The sequence below is a fragment of the Cimex lectularius genome, unplaced genomic scaffold, assembly GCF_000648675.2.
Source record: "Cimex lectularius strain Harlan isolate CLEC.00 unplaced genomic scaffold, Clec_2.1 scaffold26, whole genome shotgun sequence".
In the NCBI taxonomy this organism is placed as follows: Eukaryota; Metazoa; Arthropoda; class Insecta; order Hemiptera; family Cimicidae; genus Cimex; species Cimex lectularius.
Genome location: NW_019392721.1, coordinates 296,770 through 314,181, shown reverse-complemented (window position 1 = coordinate 314,181; position 17,412 = coordinate 296,770). Strand labels below are relative to the sequence as shown.

The 17,412-nt window shown below is 33.7% G+C and overlaps 3 protein-coding genes across 3 annotated transcripts; 1 reads left to right on the top strand and 2 right to left on the bottom strand.

Moving 5' to 3' along the window:
- Positions 1–1,704: 1,704 nt before the first annotated feature.
- LOC106669259 (peroxisomal biogenesis factor 19) lies at positions 1,705–4,489 on the bottom strand. Its single transcript, XM_014398596.1, has 7 exons — positions 4,350–4,489; positions 4,187–4,261; positions 3,940–4,104; positions 2,665–2,834; positions 2,378–2,536; positions 2,140–2,316; positions 1,705–2,071 (listed from the first exon to the last, which is right to left on the bottom strand). Exons 2-7 carry the CDS (start codon positions 4,257–4,259, stop codon positions 1,949–1,951), a joined length of 867 nt encoding a protein of 288 aa, XP_014254082.1. The 5' UTR covers positions 4,260–4,261; positions 4,350–4,489; the 3' UTR covers positions 1,705–1,948.
- Positions 4,481–8,369, top strand: LOC106669258 (HSPB1-associated protein 1). The gene is made up of 7 exons (XM_014398595.2): positions 4,481–4,948; positions 6,697–6,852; positions 6,926–7,062; positions 7,517–7,638; positions 7,723–7,844; positions 7,898–8,008; positions 8,073–8,369. The coding sequence occupies exons 1-7, from the start codon at positions 4,787–4,789 to the stop codon at positions 8,364–8,366; spliced, it is 1,104 nt and encodes a 367-aa protein (XP_014254081.1). The 5' UTR covers positions 4,481–4,786; the 3' UTR covers positions 8,367–8,369.
- Positions 8,370–10,134: 1,765 nt separating this feature from the next.
- LOC106669250 (syndetin) lies at positions 10,135–17,157 on the bottom strand. Its single transcript, XM_014398585.2, has 18 exons — positions 16,658–17,157; positions 16,402–16,593; positions 13,671–13,804; positions 13,437–13,614; positions 13,189–13,377; positions 12,916–13,116; positions 12,707–12,827; positions 12,371–12,542; positions 12,113–12,302; positions 11,872–12,060; positions 11,726–11,805; positions 11,464–11,659; positions 11,291–11,404; positions 11,033–11,227; positions 10,815–10,973; positions 10,635–10,756; positions 10,382–10,571; positions 10,135–10,321 (listed from the first exon to the last, which is right to left on the bottom strand). Exons 1-18 carry the CDS (start codon positions 16,700–16,702, stop codon positions 10,211–10,213), a joined length of 2,778 nt encoding a protein of 925 aa, XP_014254071.1. The 5' UTR covers positions 16,703–17,157; the 3' UTR covers positions 10,135–10,210.
- Positions 17,158–17,412: the final 255 nt, after the last annotated feature.

Here is a 17,412-nt window from a genome sequence, read left to right as displayed (position 1 = left end):
AAAGAGTGTACTTAATAGTGGTACAGTGAGCATCAATTTGAGATTTTTTTCTCAACTCTGTCAGTTTTGTCACATACAGCGTAATAAAACAATGCCATTTGTATTATAACCCTGGATAAAATTTTTCTAACCATCCTGTTATTTTAGATTTGCTTCTTCTGACTTTTGGCATTAATAAAAAAATTAATTAACTGTACAGATGCTGTCTGATATAATAAAATTTTTTCCTTAAAAAATACAAAATATAACATGCAACATTAAACTTTGCTAAATTGACTTGATAAATAACTTCATCTTGCAATGTTCAGAGTAGTCTAAAAAAAGAAGCAATTGCACATAAATCTGAGCTCTTCCTATATTTATGAAAGTTTACACCTGTCAATACTAAATTTTATCAGCTTCTATTAAATATATAAATACTCAATTAATTATACACAATTTTTTTTTAAATAAAAAATTTGTGTCACAGGCGGGATCGAACCCACGACTTTCAGCTAATACGCCGCTGCTCTACCACTTGAGCTACCGTGACTTTGATCGCCCATGCCACAAACTTCTCATTTCGACTATCCGATTTTATTCTAATTATAAGGAAATCGCGGCTTCATAGAAACACTTTTTATTAACGATTATACTAGATTAGCAGGACTGTACAATTCACAGGTGTGATTCTAGATTAATACTAAATTTTATCAGCTTCTATTAAATATATATAATTAATTAAGTATTTACATCTGTTGTTCAGATCATTGGCCATGTTGGAGTGAAGTGTTAATGGTTTTTCATACTTTTATGTAAAGAATAAAGAGACATGTCAGTCGGCACTCTCCTGTATTGTCTTTCAGCATGTCCTTTCTTTTATGACATAAAGCACACTGAGAAAAATTATTATACTGAAACTTAGTTTATTTACATATTCTCGTGTAAAGTAACAACAAAAAATTATCTATATACAATATTTATCTGATAAATATACTGTAATCTGTATTTTAACCAACTTCTCATCTACCATATCGGCATCATCTTGATCAAGGTCTTAGGTATTCTTATTTCATCTCTTCAGGATATTAGAAAGTAGAGAAATAATTATTTTTGTGGTACAAAATAACCACTGCGAAAATATAGTGTACAAGGTTCCAAAAACCAGTTTCAGGTTCCACCTTGAAAGTTGAAGATACAAGAAATATTAGCATGTGAGTGCTAATGAATTACTCCACCCCGTCCATTCGAGACATGTCATCACTTATAATGGCATATTTATAGCCTTAAGCTAATAAATTACTACAGTATGTTAAGTTAGACCTAAAAAATTATTTCTTGCCTACTTGTCCTTGATAATCTGTTTGTCTGTTAAAAAACTTTCAGTGTTATTAATTCACTTAATTTTGAACAAATTCTCAGAAGTTAAAACTTTATGATTAACAAGTTAGGCACTGATTATCGTAACAAACATTTGTAAAGACTTCTTATAATTCCTTTCTCAGACACTCTCTCTTTGAGGTAAAATTAGGATAAGCAAGTCTTTTGTGCGATAAATTTTCAGTACAATGTCATAGCATCTCCACTACAATCTGAACAAATGAAAAACATTTAAAAAAAAATACCATAAAGAAAATGTACATGGGAAAATTATTTAAAGTAAATAAAAGTATTGATAAAATGATACAAATAAGAATATTTACTATACAAACTTAAAAACAACAATAAAATTAATCACATTTTATAAAGTGCTCATTCAACAAACCACTTAATCATTAGGCCTAATATTTTATTATTGTTACAATAGAAATATTTAAAAAGAGTAAAGACAAGGTAACACAAACATGTAGTGAACTAAAAGAAACACGATTCTTTTTCAAAAAGACTACCCCCTCCCCATTGCACAGTTACAATAAATAAAAAAATATAATTTACAGTTTTTTTTTAACTAAGAAAAAGGCATCTATTTTTACATAACTGCACATTGACCAGGTTCAAGACGGGGCATATCAGGAGGGAGTTTCAGTCCATCAAGATTTTGCAATAGGGACGCTTCAGTAAATTCTTCAGGGAGGACGCCAAACTTTTGGATCTACATAAATGAAATTGAAATATGTTAAAATTCAATACGCACAGTATAAATAAATTCATTCAGCATACCTCCTCCATGAGGCTTAAAATTTTGGTAAACCTATTTTTTCTAACTTCATCACTGTCATTAGCGTTCTCTTGTTCAAACTCGTGGCAAACGTTTTCCATTAGTTTATGTTGTTTAACGTAATTTTGGTAATCATTTTCTGTCAAATTACCTTTTTCTCTTTCCAACCATTTGGGGAACTAATGGGAAAAAAATTATAATATAATTATAATAGGTAAATTAAAGGATCTTAGAACATACCTTAACACAGATGTCTTTCAATGGAGGGTAGAACACTTCTTTTGAAAGAAACATTTGCATTATATCGTGCATCATAGGTAAAAAATCACCCGGCATACCAGATTCACCAAACTGCAATCCGTTAAACATAGAAGAGAGTGCTTCAGGATCCAATGGGGTCTTAAAAAAAGAAAATTAATGCTTTGAAAACAATTTTCTGAAAACAGGCCATTACGATGATCCCAATAATCTGGAATTCTAAACTAAATAAAAAAGGAAATAATATGAACAGAAATACAAATAATTACTTTAACGTTTTCAGCATCAACTGATAAACTTTTAAGCGCTTGGGATATTTTATTGGTAAAATCAGTATCTCTAGATGTACTGTCTGTAAAATATCTATTTGCTTCAGCGGCAATTTTCTTAAAATCATCGTCTAGCTCTTCCGATCCACCGAAAGCACCATCGCCCATGCCTGGAAAACAGACATTAACTTAATAAATGATTACAAGCACATCGTTACAATTAAAATGGAAAATTAGTCCAATCAGGCTTAACAGATTTCGGTCAAACTTCTTGTACTTAAGCTTAGTCCACACAAGGATCAACGTTGCGCGTCTGTTCGAGGGCTGGCCCACAAAAATAAATGACATCAGAACTGTAGAGGCAGTTCCCTAGAAAATGTCTCAGGAGTTAGGCCTCGCGGGTGTTCCTATGTCATTGTCATTATTAATTAAAGATATAAATAGAAATCAAGTAGGTGGGTCCTAAAATTATTTAGTAAACAATGATACATGCCGTGATCTTTTGGACACATCAAGCTTAGAAGATGTAAGGGTTTTATCAACTTTTTAAGGATGATACCCAAAGATTTTGAAAATCTCTTGCAAATGATGCACCGAAGGTGCTTAATGAAAACACAAAATTTAGAAATTCAATTTCCCTATCGTAAACTCACAATCACACTCCAACTGCCCCTGGAACACATCTACACAACTTGTAATGTGTGGTGATTAGTGACCGTTAATCAATAATTATTCAGAGATCGTGAGATGCGGTCTGGTGTGATGTAGGTTTCAGAAAAACATTTTCTTTATCGTGCCAAGAAAATGTTTTTCTGAAACCTACATCATACCAGACCGCATCACACGATCTCTGAATAAGCAACTTGTACTGTTGCACAACATCCACACTGAATCCCATTTCGGTGGGACTCAAAATATTGCATCACATAGACCCGTAAAACACTCCAGATACATGGGGACATGTTATGAGGCTAAATCTCAACTCTCCTGATTGAGCGGGATATTCAACCCCGCAACACTGATACGCAACTTTGAGCTCAAGTGCGAACTAGGCTTTAGGCATAAGGCGAAAGTGTAAATCAATCTCGCCGAGTCACCCTGGTCTGCCGATTCTTTGTTTAATTGCGTTCAGAATTAGATAGCAAAAAACTAAGAGCAAGCCAAGTTGGCAAAATGTGTATGAAATACTAAAACCGATAGGAATAGACAGACCGAAATGGCCAAGGCCAATATAGCTACAAATAACTTCAAAATAGAAAAATTCAAACTGTTAACTTGAAAATAGTTCTTTCATCTTTTGCTCCATCAGTTTCAACTCCTCTTCAGCTTCTAGTGCTGTAAACTCTGAGCCCCAAAGGTCACCGACACCTTTGTCAGCCTTTCCATCCGTCTTCGCCTCAGCCGGAGCATCCGAGGGCTTGTCAAAGTCATTGATTGCACCTGTTAGGGGGGGAAAAATTTAAAAAAATGTACTCTGTAATTAATATCTCTGTGTAATTAATAATTAATCTGAGATATATACTGTTTAATAATTCGTCCAGTTCTTCGTCGACGGGCTCTTCATTGGCCGATGGGGCGGCATTGCTTTCAGCCATTCCTACAGTTTTAATTAATTATTCAAAATTATTAAATTAATGTTTGACGCAGAAGGTCGGGCAAATTTCCTGTCAAAAGGGACCACTTACTGTATGACGATACTGGTGTAAATAAGTCGAAAATTTGATAGATAAAATAATATAAGTAATGTAAAAATTGTTTTTAAAAAACGCTGACTCCGTCGATCTCAAATTTATTCTACTAGCAAGCTAAAACCTGATGCGAAACCTACTTTCCAACTTGCTAAATTTGCAAGCGTTCTAATATAAAAAACATCCGCCAGTTCGCACAATCTTTAAACTAAAAAAAAAAAAAAAAATTGATGATTTTATTTTATTGTCAAAATAGAAGTATTTTGCCAATTTAAAACATAAAACGTTCAAATCATCAGTTTTCAATCAATTTGAAAATCATCCCAATCAACGAGTCTGATAAGGAAAAATGTGGCGCCTTGAACAACCAATGATAACAAAAATGTTTTGAAGAAAATAAAGTATCTAGTAAACAATAATTAAAACGTGTAAATATGATCAAAGAAGATATTTTATCTTGGGACGAGCCTTTAATTTTCAAAGGTGCCTGCAATAATTGGCAAGTCGTTAAATGGAAGGAAAAAGAATGGAGAAACTTTCTGGGCAAAGGTGAACTTACATACCCTTTAAGGAAAGGAAGTTTTGAATGCAGCAGTGTAAGTATTTTGGTAATTTTTATCACTACTAAAAATTATATTCAAACATAACGTTCTGTAATTTTTCATAATTTTAATAAATTTTTCAGCAATACTAAGGGGGATTTAGACACATCTTTTCTTTGGGAGATCAACTGCACTGCAGGTACTAGGTAGTGCAGGTAGATCTATCCCAGTGTTTTTTTTTCTTCCAACATAAGGGCTATTTTAAAAATAACGCGTTTAAATTTTTAGTCAACTGTGTGGTGATTCTCATTCACCGTTTAGTTGAAAAATCATCGAATTTGGTAGCTTCTGTTCACCATGAAATGATGGATTTATTTGTCCAAACTCGGGCTATTCCGATCCTCAAGCATTTATGCTATTTTTCAATATCCTGTAATAATTGCTGTCTGTCTTATTTTCACACCATTTCAAGTAAGGCTTATTGTCATCGCTGTAATAATTTAAAGTAATTAAAGTCTCCAATAAATTGTATGTATAACAAACATTAATTTAGTTTTTAAAGGTCCTAATTCTAGAATAATGACAAACGAATGTTTTTTTAATCTTTGGGTAATTTTAGTATTAATATTAATTAATAATGAGCACCTTTTCAATTGTAGAAGGCTTGGTGTGTATAGAAAATATATTGGCATATCCTCGGACCTGTGCGTAGTCTTGGGGCACAGCAGCGGGCATAGATTGCTATTCCGGTACCTCAGGGCTATAGGGGTTTTTAAATGTATATAGTTTTTTATGTGTGTTTATGTTGTACATGTGTTTGACTTTATAGTAATTTATAAGAATGAATGTAATTTATTAGCATAAAAGGAAGGGGTGATTTAACCCCGCGCCGAGGAATATCGAGTACACTGGGATGAATGTTACTTTCTAAGGTTATAATTTATATGAAGACAACAGCATTTTATCTGATATTTTGTTAAATTTGGAAATTTCAACCAAATCTATGGGAGTTTTTCTTTTTTCGAGAAAATTAGGTTTATCAGATATACAAATTTCACTGAAAGTTACTATTTTTTACTTTAGCTGAATTTTAATTAATGTCTGGCAAATATTTTTCAACATTGCACCTGTTAAGGTGCAAAAAGTCAACTATTTTGCAATGAAGTATAATTAGGCTCCACCAGATGCCCTTTTTAAAAGTACTTTGGACTTAATCTCGGGTGTCATGTTTATGTTGGCGCGTTAAAGGAGTATAACTTATTTTAAAAATTGAAGAACATCACAAGATCCATCCCTGCATTATATATGCACATGTTATGTAGTTGTTTTTTCAGATGTCAATGACTGGTTAATAGTCTTTGCTAGGAGCCTGGCCCTCTCCAACTGCAGCAATGAGTTTGCCAGTCATTCGATGGAGGAAAACCTTGTTAATTTTAAAGTAAAAAGGGATAGGGAGAGGACAAGCCAAAAAAGGATAGCCTGGTGAAGTTAGTATCTGAAACAATTTACCATACTTCCGTCAGGTCAGAGCCCTTTCTGGACGATCCAAACCTGTCACTGCCGATATTGGCCACCTGTCATGGGAGAGTGATAGAAGGTTTGGAAATGTTGTCTTTGCTACCCCATATTACTTAATGAGCGTTGTAGTTTCTTTGAAGGGCAACCAAAGTCAACCAAACTATAATGGCTGAATCTTCTCTTAAATATTTTATTTTTTAAATGAGAAGCAAGATTATTAAAAATTGCCTGTTAAAACACTGACAACATTTAAGGAAGATATTGCATTTTATACTTACTTTTAGGAACCCCAATGGGAGAGGAAATGTGCAGAAGAGAAAATGACAATGTCAAATTTCCTTTCACTTTTCTTCAAACCGGAAGAGAAAGCCAATAAAAATTGGTTCTACTTCGATTACAAGCACATCGCCCAATGGTTTGAAAAGAATATAGAACAATTGGTAAAGTAATATCAATTTTATTTTAAATGTTTTAATTTATACATTTTTAATTTTACAAATAATAATTTTTAAGGATTTTTCGTGGGCGTGTGTAGGATACCCTGAAAGAACTGCAAAGGATTCAACGCTATGGATTGGAACAGAGGGTGCTCACACACCTTGTCATATTGATACATACGGTTGTAACTTTGTCGCCCAGTTGTATGGACGGTAACATCTTTTTTCCCTTGTAAAATTGTTGTGATTCATTAGCTTTAAATTTGAGTAATTTAATATGTGAAGAAATGTTTACAACCATAATGTTAACAAACAAAAAGATAAAGAATATGTTCACAATTTAAAAACATATTCAACAAATAGTGAAATTACAAAAGCATAAAAATGAGACAATATGTGTAACATAAACACAGCCAAGTGTTTCCTGCGACTTTAGAAGGGTAATTTGTTTGAAAATAAATTAATAGTTTTATCTTATAAAAATTGTATTGTTACAATAACAAAAATCTGATGAAGGGAGGATTCCTCAAAATTAATAGATATTGGTTGGAAACGTTTTCTTATATGTAAAAATTACTCAAAATCAAACAGAGAAGCAACAAACCTCTAAGAAAGAAGAAAACAAATATAGTACAGTAGTATATCATTAACTTTAGGTGTTTTACAGAAAAACATGGCTATTATTCAACCCTTCAGAGATTGGCAGGCTGAGACCAACAAGAGTGCCATATGAAGAATCTAGTATTTACAGTGATTTCAACTTTTTTTGTACGTGCAACGAATTTCCAAGTAAGATTTATAAAGAAATCACACAAATAATTTGTATTTTTGTTTTAGTTGTGTTATTAATTTAAGTTCTATTTAATTTACAAGACATTAATGAAGGTAAAATAATAACTCTTGAGCCAGGGGATGTTCTCTATGTTCCTAAAAGATGGTGGCATTTTGTGCAAAATGAGAGCCCAGCTATAAGTGTTAATTCTTGGATTCCTTTGGTATACCAAGCAGTGAATTTAATGTTTTCAAAATTTAAACCAAACCGTTTTAGGACTCCGATAATAAATCAAGAGTAGAAGAATCTTTGGTGAAACTATTTATTTCCAACCTGACAAAAAATATGGATGAAGAAAATATCAAAACTGTTCTCAACCCAAATGAAGTATTAGATAAAATTACACAAAAAAATTATTGGAAGTTTTCAATATTGTATTTGTTTTTTACAGGATGATTTGACAGATTTCACTTTTAATTATAGTTTAGAAGAGCTCAACTACTGTCTGCAGGATGCAGGCGAGACTTCAAAATTGACCAAATCAAATGCAAGTTGTTTAAACCAGTTCACAATCAGATCACGCAAAAAAGAAGAAATTCAAAATCTGTTTAAAAGCAAATGTTTAAAACAGAATGAACTAAAGGATGCAGTTGAAAAAGACACAATCGGTTGCAAAGAGATAATAAATGCCTTTTGTCATCCAGATGTTATAAGTTTAGTTTTTAAACAAATAAAAGGTACATAAGTAGTTGATTATGTTCAAAAATTTTATGTTTATACATTTCATCACATCATATAAGAAATGAGTATTTTTGTACCATATGAGAGTTCTTATATGTAAGAACAAGTGAGGAGTAGCAGGACCTCAGTAGCCAAGTGGTTAGCGTGAGAGGCTCTTGGCTCGTAGACTCCGCGGTAAGGAGTACTTTCAGATCACGTTTCTAAGAGGTCTACTTCAGGACCAATTTTAAATTATATAATAAAAATATATTTTTACTGTACAGTAAAAATATAATAAAAATATATTTTTACTGTACAGTAAAATGTTGATATTTTGTACCCAAATATCGTAAGAAAGTGCTGGTCTTATATATATACCCTCCAAGTCCGGGTACTACCAGGGAAAGTTGCCGGCTGTAGTGTAAATGGTTTATTGTGATAATAAAAAATATAATAATCAATTGCTCTACTGAATACAAATTTATTATATACACAAAGAAATTAAATTTTGGCTAAAATTGACATAAGTAAAGTTAAAAATTCATACATTAATATAAAACGTCAAAGAAGAAAATGTAAAGTAAAAATTGGCTTAATGGAGTGAAGCAATGTCTTAATACTTATTCATCCACTGGTGCCCAAAGATGGAGGAGTAGGATTCTCACAATTGTGCGTCTCAACGGCGACTGACTAAAGGGCAAGACCAGAAGGTAAATTCCTGCGTACTGATTAAGGCAACTAGAAAGACGAAAACAATAGGTACGCTTAACGTACAGGATGACAACTTGAGAGCAACTGACTGCGTTTTGAGGACAACCCATTGGAAAATGCAGTCTTTCTCTCCCTCCAGCCCATTCTTGGATTTACAAAATTTATTTTTAATATCTATATAAAAGGAAGAAAATGATAAAAGCTTAAGTGATTAATTATTAATAAAATATTGTTTACATTGGCAAAAACACCCTCGTTTAACGTATTTTGTTCCCCCTTCAAGATCAACAAACGTCATTGTTTTGGATGTTGATTGACCTGCAGCAAGTTGTTTGGGTGATAAGATCTTCTTCGGGGGTAATATGGACCAAAAACAGCTTTTAGGGTCGTGCCGAGCTTTTGGTTGTTTATTAAACTATCATAATAATGGATAATAGAATAAACCAGTAAAAACTGCTCAGCACAGCCCAAAAAGTTGTTTTTGCTACATATTACCTCTTAAGATCTTACCCAAACTTACACCATCTTATAAATCATATTTTAACATTGAAATGCTTATTTTAAACATGAACAGAAAGGTAGGGGTTTCCTTTTAAGGATGGACCGAACTTATGTCACGCAAACCACAAAAGTATAACCAATGGCGGTTGTTACCATTAACTGAAACAGACAACACAAATTGTGAAGTTCTAAGTATCAGTCCTAAAGAGGCCAAGAAATTGATCGATCGCATTTTTTTCAGGATCAAACATGTGGCAATTCACACTACTGAATTAGCAATAGACAGCAAACATTTAAATAATTTTCTAATTCAAACAAAAATTGATCAATATTTTCAAAAATACATATATTTAATTTTTTTTAAATATATATCCATATAAAAAATTTTCTTTACATACACATACAAAACAGTAAAAAAAATTAAACAATTCAGCTTTTACCATTGATATACCATAATCTTGATATATGTTCATATATCGTACTTATCCTTCAGTCCGTTGAAGATACGAAATGTGATTTAACTGTAATATGAGTTTATTTTTAACATGCATAGGTGTAGGAACAAATTCAAGATAGCAATGTAAAAAAAAGTATACTTTTAATATTACATACATATACATTTACATACAAATAACTGGAATAATTGTATAAAATAATTCATCTGTTTTTTTCCAACTCTTCAATTAACAGTAACAATTTCTGTCTCGCCTTTTTGCTGCTTTGACACGCGCAATGTACAAGAGCGGTCAGTTGCTTGCTTGAATATTCCTAATAACAGATTAAAACGTGTTTCATTTGTAAAATTTACAAGGAATATTTATTTATTACCTTATGATCTTTTAACCAGGTTTCTAAAACATCTTCAGTCTGGTAATAAGCTTTGATGTATGATTCGACAAATTCTCTATGTGGAATTGGAGAGAGCATACACAAAGTCTGCACTTTGGAAATTAATTGTATAAAATCTAATTGCATCAATGCTCTTCCTCCGCTGGAACATTTTTTCGATGTGGCAAATCTGAAATGACTTCCATTAAATCATTCACTCGAGGAGCATATATTATTTTTAAAGCTGTATTACCCTTCTACAAAAATATTACAAATCAGGAGTATCAAACGGCCCCATATCACATCTAAAGCTGGCTTAGGTATGATGAAATATGTTTTAATTACACTTAATCTGGTATCAAAAAGTTTTATTGCCTTAAAAAATTAATAAATTTATAAGACGAAGAAACAATACAGAAAAGTATTTCTTTACCTCCCATAAAACATCAACATATTCACTATGTTGGCTCATTACATCTTTTACTTCCCAATCAACTTTGGACATTTTTGATAATATACATTTGGCATCAATTGCCCTCCACACAGAACATGCATAAACTGATTTGCGAATTTCACTTGCAACTGCTACAGTCTGGAATTTTTTTTTTTTTTTAATTGACTAGGCCATTGAAAAATAAAAATACAAAATACCTGGCTATAAAATTGGTTGAGATATACAAAAGAAGAACATTGAGGTGAAATCAATTTTTCCAGGTATGATTTGAGTAAATTATACTCCTGAGCGAGAAAAATTAGAGATTCAACGGCAATAATCCTTTCGCCCAGGCCATAAACCGTATCTGGTGACTTTAAATCAACGATCGGAGAAATTTGAGCAACATAAACCTACAGAAAAAAACACGAACATTAAATATTTTACTTTATGTTTACACACATACAAATACAAACTTTTGTATTACTATCACCCTCATGGAATGTTTCATCAGACAAGATAAGACTTTCCTTAATTCGATTTAAAACAGATTGTAGCTTTAAGGACGGAAAGTTGTCACATAAAGTGTCCTGGAATTTTATTGAAATATGTGTACATAATGATTTTGTTTAAATATGTAAATGCTCACAGGTAAATCGGAAGAAAAAAAAGAATTAATCGTATAAAGGTAGTATTCAAAAAGCTGAGCCATCGCTACAATAACTTCAGATGAAATTGATTTCAAAAGCCTTGACATCTGTAGATATTTTCCACAAGACCTTAAGACAGTTAGTGTAGTATTTGTTAGTAATGGTCCTTTGTAATTTGGTTCGCAAATACTTTTCCTTTAAATACGATAAAAATTACTAAATTATAACTAACAAAATTATACATTAACAAGGTCAAATTACTTGGTTTTACTATCTGTATCTATTGTGCTTATTTCAACATCGTCTTCACTGTCTTCACTATAGTACCCCGTACCGTCATCCTGTACATTTAAAAACCGAAGTTAAAACTTGCCTTAAAGTAAGAATTCAATAATATTTAAACCGACTGGAATGTTTGCAAGAATGTTCTCCTCTTTAGAATCCACCTGGAAGCTCGAATCAAAAGGAGTACCCGCCAAAGGGTTTGGAAACCTACTGAAGAAATTCGTTCCGGCAGAGCTAGTTTCACCTGAGTTGTCTGGCAAAGTTTTCACACCCGCACATACCTCCACACTTAAACGTATGTTTTGGAACTCCTGAAAAACTCATTTAAAATAAAATACCATTACAGGAAACAAAAAATCCTACCTGAAGATGCAGAAGAGAGAAATCACATCGGACAGGACATGGTGTCCATGATTCATTCTCAAGAAAGACCTTCAAGTCATCTAATCTTGCCGAGTGATATGAATTAAAATAATCACTACTTTTAGCTCTTACAGAAGAAGCGACTTCTTCGGATTCGCTTTCACAAAATTCTTCACCGATCTGAGTCAGTCTAAGTCAAATAACATTGATGTATTTATATAAAATTTAAAAAAAGATAATGCTACATTAAAAACATACCTGTGAAGGATGCCTAGAACTTGGAGGAAGTCATCAATCTTATACAATGAAAGATTAGCCGCCATTACAAGTGAACTGACCCTTGTCTGTACATCATGCCAGAGTCTAGAGAAACCCTTATTCAGCTTTTGTTTAATTTTCTGTTCATTCTTTTTTGTTTCAAAATCTGAATCTAAAATGTATATAATTTTTTTTCTACAAGCACATAAAATGAGAAATGTGGAGTGATGAAAATGCAAATTGATCATCCCTGATCAACCTGATTATTCTCAGAGATGATCAAAAACTTTATACTGTAATTTGTAAATAAAATCATAAAAATTATGAATAAAGTACCTTCAGTCAATTTTGAAGTTTGGTGATGCCAGGCTACAACTTTATTGTAACTTAACACAATACACCATAAGGATTTACAAAGGGTGAGGAGGCAAGGGATAAAATTTTCTTCTTTAACTTCCTGGAAAAGTTTTTTTTTTATGGAAGGATTTTATTTCCATACGTAGCAATCAACCATTACGTAAATCAAAATAATTAATATTTCATACCTTACACATTTCAGAATATTGCATTTCCCTCAAGTTTTGCTGTCCAGGGTCAATAAAGTTGCGCACAACACTCGAAGCCGTGGTTTGTACTGCAGAAGTGAAATGCATTGGAAATTGGTCCATTGCAATTTGTGTTTTGCCGAGAAGAAAATACGCCGAATGAAGTTTTTCATAAATGTTTTCTTCAAAGCCACAACACATCTTTTAAAAAATGTTCTTGATTTAGTTTTTTAAAAAAATTGTTATAGAAGTACAAAAATTCTTGACAATAACCTCAGCCAATGTGTTATCTAGCTTTTCTTCAGCCATTTCTAGCGTCTCTTTAAGTTTCATACTTAAAGCTGCTACGCAAGAGAAATGTTTGTAAGTGCTAGCTACACCTTGGCACTCAAGGAGAAGACCAATAGCACCAGGAAAATCGCCAGTATTCAGAAGCTCTCGTAATTTGGATTCCGTTTTGTACTATAACAAGAAATATAATTGTATCCTATTACCAACCATAAGTGTCAAGTGACAAATACCAAGGTTTTTATTGTATTTAAATAGCTCAAAAGCTGTTGGGCCAAAGTTCGTTTTCTATAGTTTGCTAAAATGCCGAGGCTTGCGGTAGTAAAGTGTCTGGTGGCCATTCCGAGCTCAGCTCTTCCAACTTGAACACCTTTCAAAATCATATCAAGTCCAGCCTGAATTTCTGTTATCCTAAAATGCATAAGATTAACACAAAATTTAAATAATTTTAATTTAAAACATATTACCTGGTAAACTCCTCTTGACAGGCAGACTGTTTCTCGAGAATCATTTGCAACACTTTGTTTGAAACTACCACTTGTTGTTGCTTTAAATGATGCAAGTGGTCTTCTATCTTCGACATATCCATTTCAACAAATTTCTAGACAAATTAAACTTTATTTTATTTTTAGTTTGCTAGTTTCTGATCATTTTGGTCTGTTAAGACATGTTTTAGCTTTTTACTAACTTGAGTTATGGAACCCAAAAACTTGTTTTAAATAGCAAAAAGTGTCGAACAATCAAAACAGCAGAGACAGATCAAAATAATAAGACATTGCCAAACTACAGGTTCATTACCATAAAAGTTTCACAATATATTTTAAACTTAACTTCAAAAACTAAGCCACCCTCCACCCTTTCAAGACATATCTAATAAGGGAAATAAACCCTGGTAGATCACCTTCAAAGAAAGGATCTACCATGCTGCTGGCTGGATAGGAATACAAGCTATCGAAGATATTTTTAAGTGCAAAGATCAGGTACGTTTATATGGAAGTCAAACAACCAGATTTTTTTTTAATTTAAAAGGTAGTATATATTTCAGGACTTCCTAGTCTGGAAAAATGTAATAGAAGAATAACTTTCTTCCGGAAGGTATATACGGGAAGGTATCGCTGATGAGGGAATGGGGAAATATAGACTATCTTATAAAATAAAAACTGTTTGCTTGGGTTCCATAAAAACATACATGATCTATAATATTACACGAACAACATTTAAAGAAAAACTAAAAAAATTTACAATGAAGATGTTTCATTTGACTCAGAGAACATAGACTATCTAGAGACTACATGCAGAATTTGTGAAGAAAGAAATAAAATATCAGATTGCACATGAAATAACTCAGAATTATTATATGTAGTAGATTTAAAGAATATCTGAAAGAGATCGTGGAACATGAGTAGATTCTGTAAAGCAACAGAGGAAACCCTGATGTATGTACATTCATGTTAAGAAGCTAAACTCCTCCAAAATTCCAGAGTGTTGATTGAGTAGTTCCGACCGAAGATCCTTCATCCAATTCATGACCAGTACTTCTGGAGGAAATAAATTTAAAAGTTTAGTTCTGAATCCTTTCTAGTCTGATGTCACCTTTGTTAGAGGGCGCCCATACAACACCTGCATATTCAAAACGCGATCGAACTAAGGCTTTGAAATAAGAACTTTAAAGCGAATGAATTATTATAATCAGCAGTAATTGCTATGGTGATACAAAATGCAGATGCTAATAAAAACCTAAAGCTAGATATAAGAAGACACAATAGTCCTACTTGATAGAAGCAGTGTGAAAGACTCTCTGAAACAAATCTAAACCATCGTATGGTGAGGTAAGAATGATAGTTTTAGATATTAAAGAGGCACGGGTATTGCCTAATTCACTCAATCCTCTGAATTGTAGAACATGAATTATGTTCTGTTTCTGTTAAATATGTTAGATTATTGCAAGAATTTATGGTCTTGATTAATTTATCATTTCAGTGATTGTTAGGGATGATTGCAATAAGGCTACTAAGTGGTACCCAAAGACAAGCTTGTCTCAGTGTCACTGACGCCAACTGTGGCTCTGGAAGTTTTGTTAAACTTCCCACCACTTTACATTTTAATCCAAGGAGAAGCCAGAGCAGCAGCCCACAGGATCATAAATGGACAACTATCTGCTAGGATAGGCCATGTGAATAAATGATGGAAACTAAGGGAGGAGATACAGGCAGATGCCATTCTAGGTATGCCACTACTCCAAAGTACAACTTCACCAAGAAGTACAAAATACTGATACCTGAATGGGAAGAATGGGCCAAGGGAACACCACTAAAGGCAAATTCCTACTGATGGCTCCAAAACCGATAAGGATACGGGAGCTGGGGTCTTTGGGATGAACCCCAAGATCAAACTGACGGTAAACCTAGGCAAGTATGCTACAGTTTTCCAGTCTGAAATCATAGCGATTGAACAATGCGCCAGAGAAATAAAAAGGCTAGGAATACATTCCCGGGAGATAGCCATTTTTTCTCTGACAGCCAGGCAGCTTTCGGGGCTTTAGCCTCATGCGAGGTGAAGGCAAAGAGTGTTTGGAAATGCAAGGAGGTCCTGACAGAAGTCAGCGACACTAATGACCTGACCCTGGCATGGGTCCCTGGTTATTCAGGGCATAAAGGCAATGAAAAGGTTGACATGTTGGCCATAAACGTAGCCATAGAACCCTATGCGGCCTAGTAGACTGCCAAAAAAGAGGATACATCTTAAAATAAATCCTTAATGAGTCCAAAACCTGTTGGAACAATACCACAGGTATGAGGCACGCGAAGAGATTCATAGAAGAACCATCTGCAAAACTTTCAAAAGAATTACTGGAAGGTAACCGCAACTGAACCAGGATTCTGGTTATTTTATCTTTCTGCGAAGGTGCAGGTTCTTGCAACTAGGACAAAAAAACCACAAGCAAGATCCTACACCAAGGAACCCCTGGCAAAGCTGTGGAGGCTGGTTAATAGTCTGAGGCTGGCCAGTGAGTTATAATTAACAGGGAAACACAATAGATCTATTTAGGTCGAGAAGCGGTAGACCTTGTGGCTGCCTCTCTTATCCCTATCACTAGGGAAGATTGAATAATTATTGAGATCATATATTCCAAGATGAAAGTTGGAAACTTCATTACAATTTTATTATTTGTTTTTAATGTTAATTGTTGTGATATACCTCGAGTTCGTATCTTCCAGGGTCGAACTCATTTTCCATCGAGAAATGCTTCGGGTCAATTGCCTCGAGGATTTCCTGGTCGGAGGGTCGTTCCGATTCCTTCTCCTTCCTGACGGGAGCATCCTCGGGCTCGGGTGCGTTTTGCTGCTGGACTGTCGAGAAGCCACCGACGATGGGGATTTTTGGATTCACCTGTTGAAGAATTTTTTTTTTTTGATAGGGAAAACGTTTCAAATCATGTCAAACTTAGACTCACTTGTATGTGCATAAAATCGAAGATTTTCGTCTTCAATTCGTCCATTTCGGAATGTTTTCATGTGGGACGGCTCGAGTCTGAATCTACGCCCTGGTTGTCATCCGTCAATCGGTAAAACAAACAAATTCAAAATAAAATCCAACGTCACCCAATAATCGCTATCAAAGGTGAAACATTTTCCCTGGTTTTATAACCGCATTATAAACTCCCGTCACTTGTGATAATGTGATATCAGTGATGACAGAATTTAACTTCGGCGTTTCGTACCACTGACACTGACAGGCGTGTCCGCGTGTGTAAAGCATTTGATGTCCTGGCAGGGTAGCTGGTGCTTGGCATTTGGCAGCTCAGGTACGGACGAAGAGACTCTACCCAGATGAAGCACAACAATAATTTAAACAAATTGGTTTATTCAAAAATTAATTATCTTTGTTAAAGTGCAATGTATTTATTTTTATAATGTTTTATTTAAGAAAATAATTTTTTTATAATAAAAAAGGTGATCAACCTCTACGGGTGATGTTCCACTCATACTCATAATTTATAAGGAATGGGATTGCAGCAATGACCTAGTACTAATTAGAAGAAGGATCACGTCTTTTGGATTTCGGAGTGAACTAGGAAACTGGAACTAGAACACTGCCTTGGGAGCGAAAACTCCATTTACTTTTATCCATCATCATCATTATCTCAAAAAATTTCTGGCAAGATGGCTGGCAGCTTCAGGTGGACAAAGAGATGAGCCCAGACGAAGC